Source organism: Canis lupus, chromosome 18, assembly GCF_003254725.2.
Source record: "Canis lupus dingo isolate Sandy chromosome 18, ASM325472v2, whole genome shotgun sequence".
In the NCBI taxonomy this organism is placed as follows: domain Eukaryota; kingdom Metazoa; phylum Chordata; class Mammalia; order Carnivora; family Canidae; genus Canis; species Canis lupus.
The window spans coordinates 48,871,867-48,884,676 of NC_064260.1; the positions used below are offsets into that span (position 1 = coordinate 48,871,867).

Here is a 12,810-nt window from a genome sequence, read left to right on the forward strand (position 1 = left end):
GCAATGTGTGCACGGCCTCCCTAAAAGCCCGGGAAGATGCCCCTGCACGCTGGCCCGTGGGGCAGTGCAGAGGGGCCGCTACAACACAGTGCATGCTTGCAGAGGGAGCACTTTCCTCACTAGCAAAGATCGGACTTCAAGGTCACCGTGGGGAAGCGAGGGCCCCCCGCCTACACCCACCAGCAGAATCCCTTGGAGACTAACGGCACGTGAGAACACTGCCTTCAAGGTGCTCATCAGAGAGCAGGACGGAGTGCACACCCCCAGCAGCAGGGCACAGGAAGCCCAGACCCTGACCCCAGCTCAGGGCTGCAGAAGGGCGGCAAGATGCCTGCAGCTCGTAGAGAGCATCAGGGTCACAGAGGATGCTCGCCCACCCACCCCTCCCTGCCTCACCCTCCCTCCCTGCAGAGGCCAAGCAGAAGCCCCCTCCTCAATCATGCACCTAAATAGGAGCTCCACGCTCATCTGATAGCTGGTCTCCTGGTCCCCGGCAAGAGACTGCAGGTGAGTACGGCGGTCCCACTTATGAAGAAAATGCTGGCAAACAGGAGAAAAGGGGGCCAGTGTGTGAATCCCACAGGAACCAGCCTTTTCCCCTCCAGGGTCGGCCAGGCATCCACCATAGGGAGAGCTGAGCCCAACCCGGACACTGGGATCCAGGGCCCACTCCTGCAGGAACCAGATGCCTGATAGCCCTGCCCCAGCACCCACAGCCCTGCCCCAATCCCTCCCCAGAGGCTGAGAACCACCGCCCCCCCAGGTCCAATGTCACAAGCATTCAAAGAGGCTCCCAGCAGCCAGGGTGAGCCTCGCCAAGCCCCAGGGCAGGACCCAGCCTAAACTGAGCACCTGATGGAACCCAGCACAGCCCATCCCACCCCAGTCCAGGTGGGCCCAGCCAGCAGCCTCATGCCACCATCAGCCCTTCAGAAACCACCCCTCAGGCCACCTGGGCAGGGATCTGGGATACCTCCAGAATCAGAGCCAAAAACAGGTTGACCCAGATGACAGATGACACCAGCCACCACAACACAAAGTAGAGCTTCGACCACCTGTGGAGGCAAGAAGGCCACCTGTGGTTTCGGGGAGCAGTGTGAGCTGGAGCACCATGGACTGCAAGTCCAGCCGGGAACTCTGTGATGCTCCCACTCCCGTTTTCAAGATGCCCAGACAGAGGCTTTTAGAAGTGGTCAATGAGTAGCCAAGGTAGCATGGCCATTGAGAGGTGCTGCTGGGATTTGAACCCAGGACCATCTGCTGGGCCGGGGCTGAGCTCCCCAAGCTCCAGGCTCTCCTTCCCCCAGCCTGCCTCCAGGGCTCCCAGTGCAGTGGAATTCTCTAGAACCCACCTCCCAGCAGTCCCCAAAAGAGGCAAACCCCAGGTCACCGGCGGGGACACAGGACGTGCAACCTGCACCGCGATGGTGGAGGACCTCCCAGCCGGGGTCACTCACGGGCCCGAGTAGCGCCGATAGGCATCCAGGAACACCTGCCAGTTGTTCACCACCATCACGTTCCACAGGGTGATCAAGGCGGCCTGAGGGGCGGCAGATGCAGGGTCCAGGGGGGCAGGGGGAGGGCGACGGGAAGGCAAGGGTCTCAAGGAGCAGGGGGCACCAGGCTCACCGCAAAGTCATCAAAGTTGTTGGCCCAATACTCCAGCTGCTCGAAGCTTCCGCAGGGCGCTGAGCTGTTGTCAGGGGCCAGACTGTGGGACAGGACAAGCCGGGTCGAGGTAGGGACCAGGACACATACACCCGGGCGCCCCAGCACTGCCTCAGCCCCTGCACAGCCAGAACCCTTGTGTGTGGGCCCTGAGAAGTCAGAGGGAGAAGCCAGGGCCCCCAATCTCTGGGGGTGCTGTGAAGGATGCTAGGGGCCAGGGGCACAGACACGCCTGGGAAATAGAGCCTCCATCCAGGTCTGGCTGTGTGGGCCTGGCCTGAGGGTCCCCAAGGGGCAGAGGGGTGGGGGCTGCAGTGCCGAGTAGGCTTCAGAAACTCTCGGTACAGACTCTAGGTGAAGGCACCTGGCAGGGTGGGGAGGGGAGGCAGAGGAGGGACTAGGAGCCCCATCCAGGAGCCCCACCTAGGTTCATGCTCCTCTGCACCCCTAGAGACACTCCGTTGGCATGTTCGGGCCCAACCTCACCTGCCATTTCCAGGAGGAGCCACGACAACACCACGGAACAGGTTGATGCCCATGATGGCGAAGACATAGTACACTACCTAGGGAGGCAGCACCGGGGCTGCTCAGCGCCATGGTAGACGGACCCACAGAGCCAGCAGGTTCCCAGCCCTCAACACTATTCCCAGTTACAGGCACTGCTGGCCTCCCGCAGGGAACACTGGGGCTTCTCCCAAGTACCCCCTCTTGGCCACCAACCTCCCCCAGAGGGAAGGGAGGGAGGAGCTGCCACCACCAGGGGAGCCACAGAGGTAAACTGGAACCCAAGGGGAAAGACCAAGGCAGCCAAGGAAGCGAGGCTATCTGTCCTTCTCCAGGACAGGTGTGGCAGGAAGAGGGGGGAGAAGGACCCCTGTGCAGTCTTAGGGTAAGAGGTCCCAGGGGAGGGGCAGGTAGGCTTCCTCAGGAGGTGATGCCCAAGGAGCACCACCCAACAGCCTCACGTCACAGAGAGAAGAGGCTACCAATGGCCTCCGACCTGTCCCCACCTATCCCCAACATGCCAGGGGAAGAGGAAGGGGCACATGTCCTGGCAAAGCCAGTCCCTTCTGGGCATCTGTTTCTTCTGCTGGGCTTCGAGCCTAGAGCAGCACCAGGGGCTCACCCGGGCTGGGCTATAAGCAGAGCCAACAGCACCTCAGGTCAAGCCTGGCTCTGGAGACAGGGGACGTCATGGCTCTCTCTCAGCCTACACGGCAGGAGGTCTTGCAATGGCTCAGGGCAAGGCGGGTTGACCAAAGCCCCATCTGGGTCTGTGTGGGCTTCAGGGCCCCCTAGTACCCCTCACACTTTTTAAAGTCAGTGTCTCATTATGACCCATGATCCAAAAAATGGAGGGACTCAAAAGTGACCAACAGGATGTCTGGCAAAGAAAGGGAGCGTGGTTGGGCAGTGCTTCCTACAGACCAGCCCAGAGGTCGGCTCTCGGGAACGGCAGGGGGCACTCCGGCCTCCCGGGCCTACACAACATGAGAGCCACCCCAACACAGTGCCCTCCTTCCTCCAGAGCAACCCGCCAGCCGCGAGCTCACTATATAATCACCCATTGGGAGCTGCAGCCTCCCACAGAGCCCAGACTCCCCGGAATCGAAAGCCAGCTCCACGCCCCACCCCGACAGCCAGAGCCTGCCACCCAGACTCACCACCAGGATCCCGCCAAAAGCCCGCATGTTTTTGATCAGGTCCAGGATGGTACTGGCCACCACAGCCATTAGCTGAGGACAGAAGGAAAGCATGGCCCTACTCTTCCTGGTCCCACCGAGGAGACACCAACCCTGCCCACTGCCCTGACCCTGACCAGGGCAGGACCAGCGAACTACCAACCCACACACCCCACAGCCACCCATAAATACCCACACATGATCATATGCACATGGAACGCACACATTCATACATCCCCATCCACCCACCCAGTCACATGCAGAGACACATACCCATACACACTCATGCACACCCCACACACTAGATGTGTCTCAATTCTAAGGCCCTTTGGTGAAGCCACAGTTTGCAGGAGCTCAGATCACACTGCCCAGTGACCCACTAAGGCTGCGTTAGCTCCTCTCTGGTCTGGAGGCTCCAAAGCAGCACAGGCCTGAGGTATCCAGGTCAGCCCTAGTGATCAGGTCTGAGAAAGGGAACCTGAGAGACCCACCCAGGCACCCCAGCTCCAGAGGGCTGCTCCCCTGACACGTAAACCTGAGCTTTCTAATTAGCCTGTTTACCGCACCCGATGTTAGATCATAATGCTAGATGCCGACAGAGAGACACCACGATGCACGTGTGTATGCACGTTACTATGTGCAAGCATACAGGCGCGCTTGCATGTGTACATGTAACTGTGTGTGGGTACAGTTATGTGTGGATATAGCACATGTGCACACATGGTACAGCACGTATATAGTATAGTTACGTGCTGTGTGTATATGTGAGATTGTACTTCTGGATCATGTACGTTTGTCATATGTACGCATGTGATTAAGTGTGTACATGTGTTACCAGTGGGTGATTATATTGTGTGGTTACACGCATGGCTGTGTGATATGCATGGCTGTGTTGGGGTTACATGTACTTATGACCATGTGTGTTTATGTGCGGTTATGATCACACGTGTGATCACATGCATATGTGCCCATGTGTATGCATGTGTGACCACATGCATGTGAACGTGTGTAGCTTATGTGCTCATGTGTGTTTACCACATGTGTGTAAGAGTACATTGTGATCATATACATATATGTGACTTATACACTGATCACATATGTGTGCACATGTATGATCACATGTATATGTGTGGGTGTGTGCATATGCATGATCACGTGTGTGTGTGGCTATGTAAGGGCATATGCATGCATGTGGGTATATGTGTGCATGTGTGTGATCACATGCATGTATGTGGCATGCACAAAGTCCCTGGTGCAGCATCCCATCTGCACCCAGGGTCCCCAGGCCACCTTCACATGGGAAATTCTGCTAGGTGACAGGTAGCCCCGGGCAGCACAGGCACACGAAAGAACAGATAAGCACAGGGGAGGGACTTGGACAAATAGGAAGGGGTCTCATGTCCTTGGGTTTCTTTTCTTCTGGAAAATTCTTAAGCAAACAAACAGGAGGAGATAACTCTACCTCTGTGCTGAGTGGGCACTTGGCCTAAATACCCTGCTCACCTGGCCTCCCTCTCCTCAAGCCCTCTCCTCAAGTGTCACTCCCTGCGTGTATAGGGAGAGAAACTGAGGCTCGCAGATGGTCACAAGCCACTGGGTTCCTGCACTGGGTGTCCTGAAGATGCACACCCCAGCCAACCATATGCCCCACTCCCACTGGGGGGCCTGGGGTAGAGGGCCCTGGCCAAGCCCACCTCTGCCCCTCATTACTAGAAGCTATGAAGAGCTTATGCCAATGGCCTTCTGGGAACCTCAGGACACCTGGGAACAAGGTGGTTCCAAGAGCTCCAGCCCCAGCCCTCTCTCTCCTCGTCCATAAATGTAGGGCTGGATCACCCAGCAGCAGGGCAGGGGACACATCCCCAGGGGACCAAGGTAGCCAGAGGGACAGTCCTGGTCTCAGTTCCTCCCTGGTCAGGCTCAGCCACTCTCTAGAGCAATGTCACAGTGGGAGCAGGACAGTGGGAAGGTGAGGCAGGGGTCAGACGTCCACGGACCTTCATGCTGGGGATGATGCGCAGGAACCGGAACACGATGAGCATGTTCACCAGCCGGGCCATGTCCCACAGCGACAGCAGGCCCAGCATCTCTGGCTTCCTGGAGAGACACACAAGAGACTGGTTGGGAGAGCCTCAACATGCCAGCAACAGGAAGACACAGAGATGCAGAGAGCGAGGCGGCGGGTAGGGGGGGTGCTCCATCTCAGGTACAGGACAAAGTCTGGATGGTACATCCCTGGCAGCCCAGGACAGCACTGGCCAGGGCACAACCCCTCATGGTGGCACCTTGGCTATCACACCCCCCACCTTACAAAGGAGGCCACTCAGGTTCCAGATCCCGGAACACCCAGCTCAGGTCCCAACAGAAGTAGAAGAGACCTGCTCCCCAAGCCAGTCCCCTGACCCCAGCCCTATTTCACCCCTTTTTCTGACCTCATCTGAGATCCCTGTTGGCTGACCCTGGCTCCTGACCCCATCCCCTGTCCTGTGGTCCCATTCTATGTCCCGGCCCCTCTTGGTATTTCTCAGGGGCTTACTGGGCTCTCATTCCTATTTAAATTGAAACTCACTCTCACACAGGACACTCCCCTTGTGATTCTCAGACAAAAGTACACGGTGGGCTTTCAGTGAGCTTTACCGACAAGCCAGCCCTACAGCTAGCTGCCCGGCACAGGGGACCACTGCTCCTGAGGCCGGGGCTCCCGCCAGGCCACGAGGGACCCGCCAAGGACAGCGCCAGCCCAACTGTCTGCCTGACATAAAACCTTCCCGGCTGGCTCTGCAGCAGCTGACCCTAAACAGCCAGTCTTTCAGCCCCACTCCCCATCTCCAGCACCTTCTAGCTGCCCCACTAAAACATCTCTATCCCAAAGAGATACCAAGATACCAGAGCGGCCAAGAGGCCCAAGGCCAGTGAGGCCAGCACACACACACTGCAGGGGCAGCTATGTCCTGGGCACCGCGACCTCACAGCCACCACACTTCAAGGCACCCAGACATCTAGACTGCTATGTGGCCATAACAGGGGTGGTGGGACTCACAGCAGCCCCAGCCTCCATCATCTTACAGGGGGCTAACCCGACGACCAGAGTGGGGGGTGACAGGCCAAGGTGACACAGCTCCCAGCCCGACTCCAGGGCTCAGGGATCCCGCCAGCCCTAAGCTGGGCATCTCCACTCCCCAGGGCACTGGGGGCCGCACGCCCCACCCCGGTGCTGGTGCCGAGGCCGCTGTCCCCTAGAGACTTGTCAAGGCTCTAGGAACGCTATCATTCTGACAGCGAGTTAGGACACGTTCCCCAAGAGCGACGAGAGGGGTCTGCACCCACAGTCCTCAGCGGCCAGGCTCTGAGCCGCCAGCTCTCCTAACACTAGGGCGCTTGGCCCGGGAGTCAAGCGGCCCGAGCAGGCAGGCCCACAGAGAGCGCACCCCCCCTTGGGGCCTAGCAGGGCGCTGGTTGCTGTAGCCTCCCTCGGTTCTCTGCAGTCACATACCAGCCTGGGTGTGGGAATCGGTACACAGCCAGAGTTGAGATCTCCAAAACCTTTAATTACAAAAGAAGAGAAGGCATCGCTACAGCAACGTTAATCTAGGCGGCTTTCCAATGAATTATAAAGCTCGTGTGTAACATGTTCCCCGCAAAGGGGGATTTGGGGAGAAGTCAGAGCTCTATCCTCGACCCCATGGGTTGGTTCCAAACGTGGGACTTCCTGCAGCTGAGAGACTCTCAGGTATCAGGAAGCAGCAGCCCGCACATACGGAGGGCGGGATACCGGAAAGGCTGGCGGGGGCCCAGGTCGAGGACAGACCAAAGGCCCCCGTCCCAAGGGGCCCGCAGTTCCTAGAAACACGAATGAATGCAGCACCAGCATGGCTGCTGACACACACACACACCACGCGTGACCCTCTACTCCCACAGCTTCTGGGGAAAGGGTGCCTGGACCCCTGCCTCTCCTGCCACCCACAACAAGGTCCCACGGTCCTGAGCTCTGTGGCCGGGGCTGGTGAGCCAGCGAGGCCCCTCTCAGGGGCGGGAGAGGCAGCCTGCCTCCCGACGTTCAGACACGGTGGAAACCCGGTTCCTACAGCCGCTCACAGGAATGCCAGCCCTCTGCCACTGGAGGCAGGAGCCCAAGGTCCTGGGGCCCTCAGCTCCCGAGGGCCAGCCTGAGATGGACACAGCACAGAGCACGCAGAGAGCACGCCGCCCACCCGGAGAGGCCTATCCTAGACTGGCCTATCCTAGACTTTACCAGCAGGACGACGGTGAGGAGGCCATCAAACAGGTTGCTGGAGTATGACAGGTACCCCGGCAGGCCCAGGGCGAACACCTTCAGAAGCAGCTCCAGCACGTAGTACAGGATGAAGACACAGTTGAGGATCTGAAAGGAGGACAGCTACCCAGTGCTCAGTCCCGACCTGCACCATGGGCCTCTCAGGGCTGCTCCGCCCGCGTCCCCACCCCCACACACATGGGGCGTCTCCAGTGCCCCCCTTCCTGATCCATGCCCTCGTCAGGGGACTGGCCTCAGTGGTAACCCACACAGCTGCACCCCCAGCGCATGCTCACCTGGCCCCACATCTCCCACCCCACATCCTTTCTGTGCCTGCAGGCCTGGGTCACCCCCAACCCACCCCACCAGCTCCTGTTCTGGCAGTGGCTCCCTCCCCGTGGCTGCCACCCAAGCCCACGCCCCCGGTGCTCTGCCCTCACTCCTCCAGTCCCCATCTCCACGGGAACATCAGGGCGACCTCTAACAACGCACATGGGCAGGGGCCTCCCTCGGGGGAAGGGAGTGTCAGAGGAGGTCTAGCATCTAAGGTGACCACAGGCCACTGGGTCTCTTGTCTTATTTGAAGCCAGTGAGTAAAATACAGAGGACCTCTTCCCTTGATGGAGGCCTCACGGCACCGCCCCCGGGGTGCACAGAGCCACAGTGGGGGGGGGGGGGATCGGGTGGGGGCACAAGGGGTCAGATGAGCACTGCGGTCACCTCGCATAGGGGTCCAGCCTAAATTTCCCATTGTTAGTGCTGCCCCATCCACACCCATGAAGAGGTCGCTGTTAAGGCAGGAAGAACATTTCTGACCCTGCGTCCTGAGCCATTACCATAGGGCAGAGCAGGATGGAACTCTGCAGGCACCCCAGAACCCCCTGCGGCACTCCCGAGACCAGAAGCCCCTCACAGACAGTCATGCTGACCATGATGCTTAACAACTACTGCTAAAGAAGACAGACTCTAGGGGCGCCTGGGGGGGTTCCACCGGTGAAAACGACTACCTTCGGCTCAGGTCATGATCCCGGGTCCTGGGATTGAGCCCCACACAGGGCTCCCTGCTCAGTCGGGGGGGCCTGCTTCTCCCTCTCCCTCTCCTCACTGCTCATACGCTCTCTCACTCTCTCTCTCTCTCTCTCTCTCTCTCAAATAAAATCTTTGAAAAAAAAAGATAAAATATAGGTCAACTGCATCCAACTTGATTTTGTCAAGAGTAAAAACCAACGGTGAGTTACTCACTAGGAGACTGAAGCATTCCAGTGTCATCCAGAAATAAAGTACAACGGAAATAAGACTTTCTTAAAGTATAAAACAAAGGAATTTCAAGCATCAGGTCAGGAAAACCATTTTTTCCATTTTGATGCTAGATAAAGTCTACTCTCTGTTTAATACACGTGACATTCTGTGACAGTTTTACATCAGACAAATCAAGCTGTTTCCTACATAACTAATTAAAGACCATTCACTCACTTCAATCAATTTTAACACTGTTCACAAGATCTTTCATTAAAATAACTTTAAAATACCTGCTTTGTTAGGGTTCTGGCATTAAATAACATAGGGGTGTTGCTATTTTGCTTAAAAATCCAAAACAAAAAAATGGTTTTCAAATTCCTAAGGAGATTGACAAGACCTAGTAATGTTAAGAAAAGAGCTCACAATTCCAGAAAGGGCTGAGCACTGGCTGAGAAGCAGCCCCGAGGGGGAGGCTCCAATCCCAGGGCCAGAGAAGCCCGGAAGACGCCTTGGCACACTTGCGGCCTGCACCGCACCAGCCTCTCCCAGGCCCAGCACCCACTCCTGTTGCAGCACCCCATGATGGAAGGAGTGGCTCTGCACCAGAAGGGCCCCAGGGAGGGGGAGGCTGTGCCCTCTGCTCCCGCTGACTCTTCCATCACCCTGGCGAACGCCTGAGAGCAGCGCGGCCCCAGAGCTCACCCCTAGGACGAAGTCGTCACGGTCCTCGGGCAGCACATCTGCATCCATCACCAGGAACACCTGCAGAGCCAGAGCGGCAGGCAGCTCACCAGCCCAGGCCGGTGCCGGGGTGCCACGGCCAGTCAGGGAGCTGGGAGGAGGGGCAGGGGCCAAGGGGGTGGGCAGCGAGGTGCCTCCCACGTCCACACGAGGGCAAGCCCGCACTCACAGAAACAGACACAAGGTTCCCAAGGGCGATGAAGTTCCCCAGGTAGTCAAAGTAGCGGTGGCTGAAGAGGAACTGGGCACTCTGCAGGAAGGGAGACCCGTACTCGGGCCGCGGAGGGTGCTACGGAGGGAGGGAACACACCCAGGCTCAGAAACACGAGTCTGCAGGAGGCTGTGGCTGCAGGGAGCCCGCCACTGCCCATACCACCTTATTCTGGAATTCGACTTTTTTCCTACCTCCTGTCTTATCCAAGTGTGTCCAGCCTAATAAAATAATCTCAAACAATGGAAACAGTTGCACACACTAAAATGTTCATCGCAGTCGTCTCTTAACACCAAAGAAAGCTAGAGAGAACCTAAATGGCCACAGACAGCTCAGGGAAACCACAATATAAGGCAGCCATCTAAATGGACACCAAGTGCTACACGACAAAAACTATTCTGGGAAAAAATATGACAATTACACACTAATAACTGAAAGCTTAACACGGAACAGGGCTCTTGCAGATGCAGTGCTGAGCTGAGGCCGAGGCTCATCTGGTGACTTCACAAATTGGTGTCAACAACAAAAAAATGAGGGCTTTGGACAAACTCAGGACTCTCCTGGGGAAGGACACATGGAAGTAGTATAAGTCTGTCATGGAGACAGGGAAAATCCTCTAGAAGGTTCCTCTAGGTCAGACGTGACCCAGGCCACTCTCTGTGGTCCGTGAATTTCATGATTGACAAAACCATCCCAGCTTCTAAGAGCCAAGTGCTCTCTGTTCCCATCTGTCATCCTAGGGGCCAAAATTCCCAGGAGGGCAGATCCTGGCACTGACCATTAACGGTCACCCAGATGATCAATACCAATAGGTGCTGTAACCTTCCCAGCTCCCCCCAGGTGGCCTGGCACCAGTTACCTCTTTGATCACTCTTTTGTCAAACTCATTGAAGAGTTTCTGAAACTCGTCAGCTGACAGCAGGTCATCACCATAGGAACACACCTTCTGCAAAAGAGGGAAGCAAGTCAGCCGGGCTCAGCTGGGAGGGGAGGAAGGGCCGCCACAGGAAGGTGCACTATCCCCGGCCCCACCCGGCCTGGGCCAGCCCCAGGTGATCTGAAATGACAGCCCTGTGCTGAAAGGGGGCAGCTGGCTGAGGTGACCATCAGGAGGGGCCCAAAGCCCAGGCTGGGGAGGGCAAGAGGACGAGGGGGCTCTGGTACCTCCACAATGGCCTGTTTGTGGGCGCTGTCCAGCTGGACCTTCTGAAGCACCTGCAGGAAGTCCTGGGGCTTCACCCCAACTCTGCGAAGAAGACACCCACGCCCCAGTGAGCCCAGCTGGTACAGCCCACCAGGGCACCCGCACCTCTGACCTGAGCTGTGCCACATGTGACTGAGTGGCCCTGGGCAATGACAAGGGCCTCCGTCATCTAAAAACCCCCAAAGACACTACTGTCCTGCCTTCAAGAGGAGCACACGGGGCTCAGAAGTGGTCCGCAGCACAAAAGAGATACGACAGGGCAGCTCATGAGCCATCGGGATCATCACCTTCCAGACACCACCTCCAGACCAGGCGGAGGCAAAGACATACGTCCCAGGCCCCGCAGGTTCCAGCAGCCAAGCACAGTGGTGCAGGAAGGGCGTGAGCCAGAGGGGAGGGCCAAAGCCAGCCAGCCCTCATCAACCCACGGGCTCCAGGGGTCATGAGGACAAATGAGTCAACCCAGAGAATGACAGCCCTGCAGTGCCAAGGATGTGGTGTTTCGTGATTCCGAGGCAGCGCTAAAATCAGGCACAGACCCCAGAGAGCTAGGAAACGCTCCATGGAGCACCTAAGGATTCCCTCCCCACAGCGGCCCCCATCTCCCCAGGGAGAAGGGCCCCGGGAGCCCTGCACTCACCGTTGAGGATGGGCTTCCCCCTCCGCGGTCTTGGAGAGGACCTCATAGGCAGCCCGGGCTCCCAGCCGCCTCCGGAACAAGGAGGTCTGGAAAGACTTCTACAAGGAAAATGGCTCTGAGTGGTGGTGTTGGGCCTCCCCCTGCCACACATCCCCCCCGCCCCTGGCTCGTGCCCAGCGGCCTCCAGGGGCACCCTGTCTGCCTGCAGCTGGGGAGCAGCTCTCACCCCCTCGGTCACCAGAGGAACAGCCAGACTCTTCATGGCCCATGGATTCACTAAGGTGCCTATCTGGGGTGCCCAGTTCTCCTGCGTGGCGGGCTCGGGGCCACTCACGGTGGAGCTGCGACCTCACGGCCTCCCTCTAGAGAAGAGGGAGCAGGGAATGGCCCCTCGGGGGAGGATGTGGCAGGAGGGAGCCAGAGGGCAGTGCAGAGACCCCCGGGACCACCACCCCCCTGGGCCCACCCGGTAGCCGTGCCCCGCTGGGCCTCCAGGGGCGGCTCCTCACAGAGGAGCAGAAACGGCAGCCCGGCTCACCATCAGGTAGCCCCGGAACTGATTGTAGATGATGGCCGTCAGCAGGTTCATCAGAAACAAGCTTCCTTCACGTGAAAAAGCCACAGTCAGTGGGGAGCAACAGGCAGACGGCAGAGTCCACAAGGAGCAGCAGCATCAGGGGCCCAGGGCTAGGGGCAGCACCCAGGGGTGCCAGAGGGCCAACACAGGCACAGCAGACCCACAGGGGCTGGTGAGCAGGGCCTGGACGACCTCAGAGCAGGGGGAGCCCATCAGTCCCGCCAGGGGCCTGGTCCACATGCAGGCCTCCCTGTCCTCATCTACTGAATACGCGTGCCACCGGGCCTGCCCAGCCACGGCCACTGACGACAGAGGCTATCGGTGGCCACAGACTGAAAACCACGAGGCGGGCCACAGTGAGGCGAAGTCACGAGGTCAGAGGGTACACTGAGATGAGGTCACAGGGTCAAGAGGGCACACTGACGCAAAGTCAGCAGGGAGGGCACGCTGAGGTGAAATCATGGGGTCAGGGAGGACGCACTGAGGTGAAGACACGGGGTTGGGGAGGACGCAATTAGGTGAAGATGTGGAGTCAGGGAGGATGCAACGAGGTGAAGATGCGGGGTCGGGGAGGA

General features: G+C 58.3%; 1 protein-coding gene across 5 annotated transcripts in view; it reads right to left on the reverse strand.

Moving 5' to 3' along the window:
• Positions 1-12,810, reverse strand: part of TPCN2 (two pore segment channel 2) — a 32,780-nt gene that overhangs the window by 4,978 nt on the left and 14,992 nt on the right. For 4 of the 5 annotated variants that reach the window (XM_049096691.1, XM_049096689.1, XM_025451757.3 and 1 more), the window contains 15 exons: positions 12,197-12,261; positions 11,659-11,756; positions 10,979-11,060; positions 10,674-10,760; positions 9,773-9,892; positions 9,565-9,624; positions 7,603-7,731; positions 6,844-6,893; positions 5,348-5,447; positions 3,333-3,404; positions 2,155-2,231; positions 1,630-1,711; positions 1,458-1,540; positions 974-1,055; positions 446-540 (listed from right to left, as the gene is read on the reverse strand). In XM_049096691.1, coding sequence (XP_048952648.1) covers positions 446-540; positions 974-1,055; positions 1,458-1,540; positions 1,630-1,711; positions 2,155-2,231; positions 3,333-3,404; positions 5,348-5,447; positions 6,844-6,893; positions 7,603-7,731; positions 9,565-9,624; positions 9,773-9,892; positions 10,674-10,760; positions 10,979-11,060; positions 11,659-11,756; positions 12,197-12,261 — 1,282 coding nt within the window. The remainder of the gene's footprint in view (positions 1-445; positions 541-973; positions 1,056-1,457; positions 1,541-1,629; positions 1,712-2,154; positions 2,232-3,332; positions 3,405-5,347; positions 5,448-6,843; positions 6,894-7,602; positions 7,732-9,564; positions 9,625-9,772; positions 9,893-10,673; positions 10,761-10,978; positions 11,061-11,658; positions 11,757-12,196; positions 12,262-12,810) is intronic. The other variant, XR_003139032.3, reaches the window with a different exon arrangement.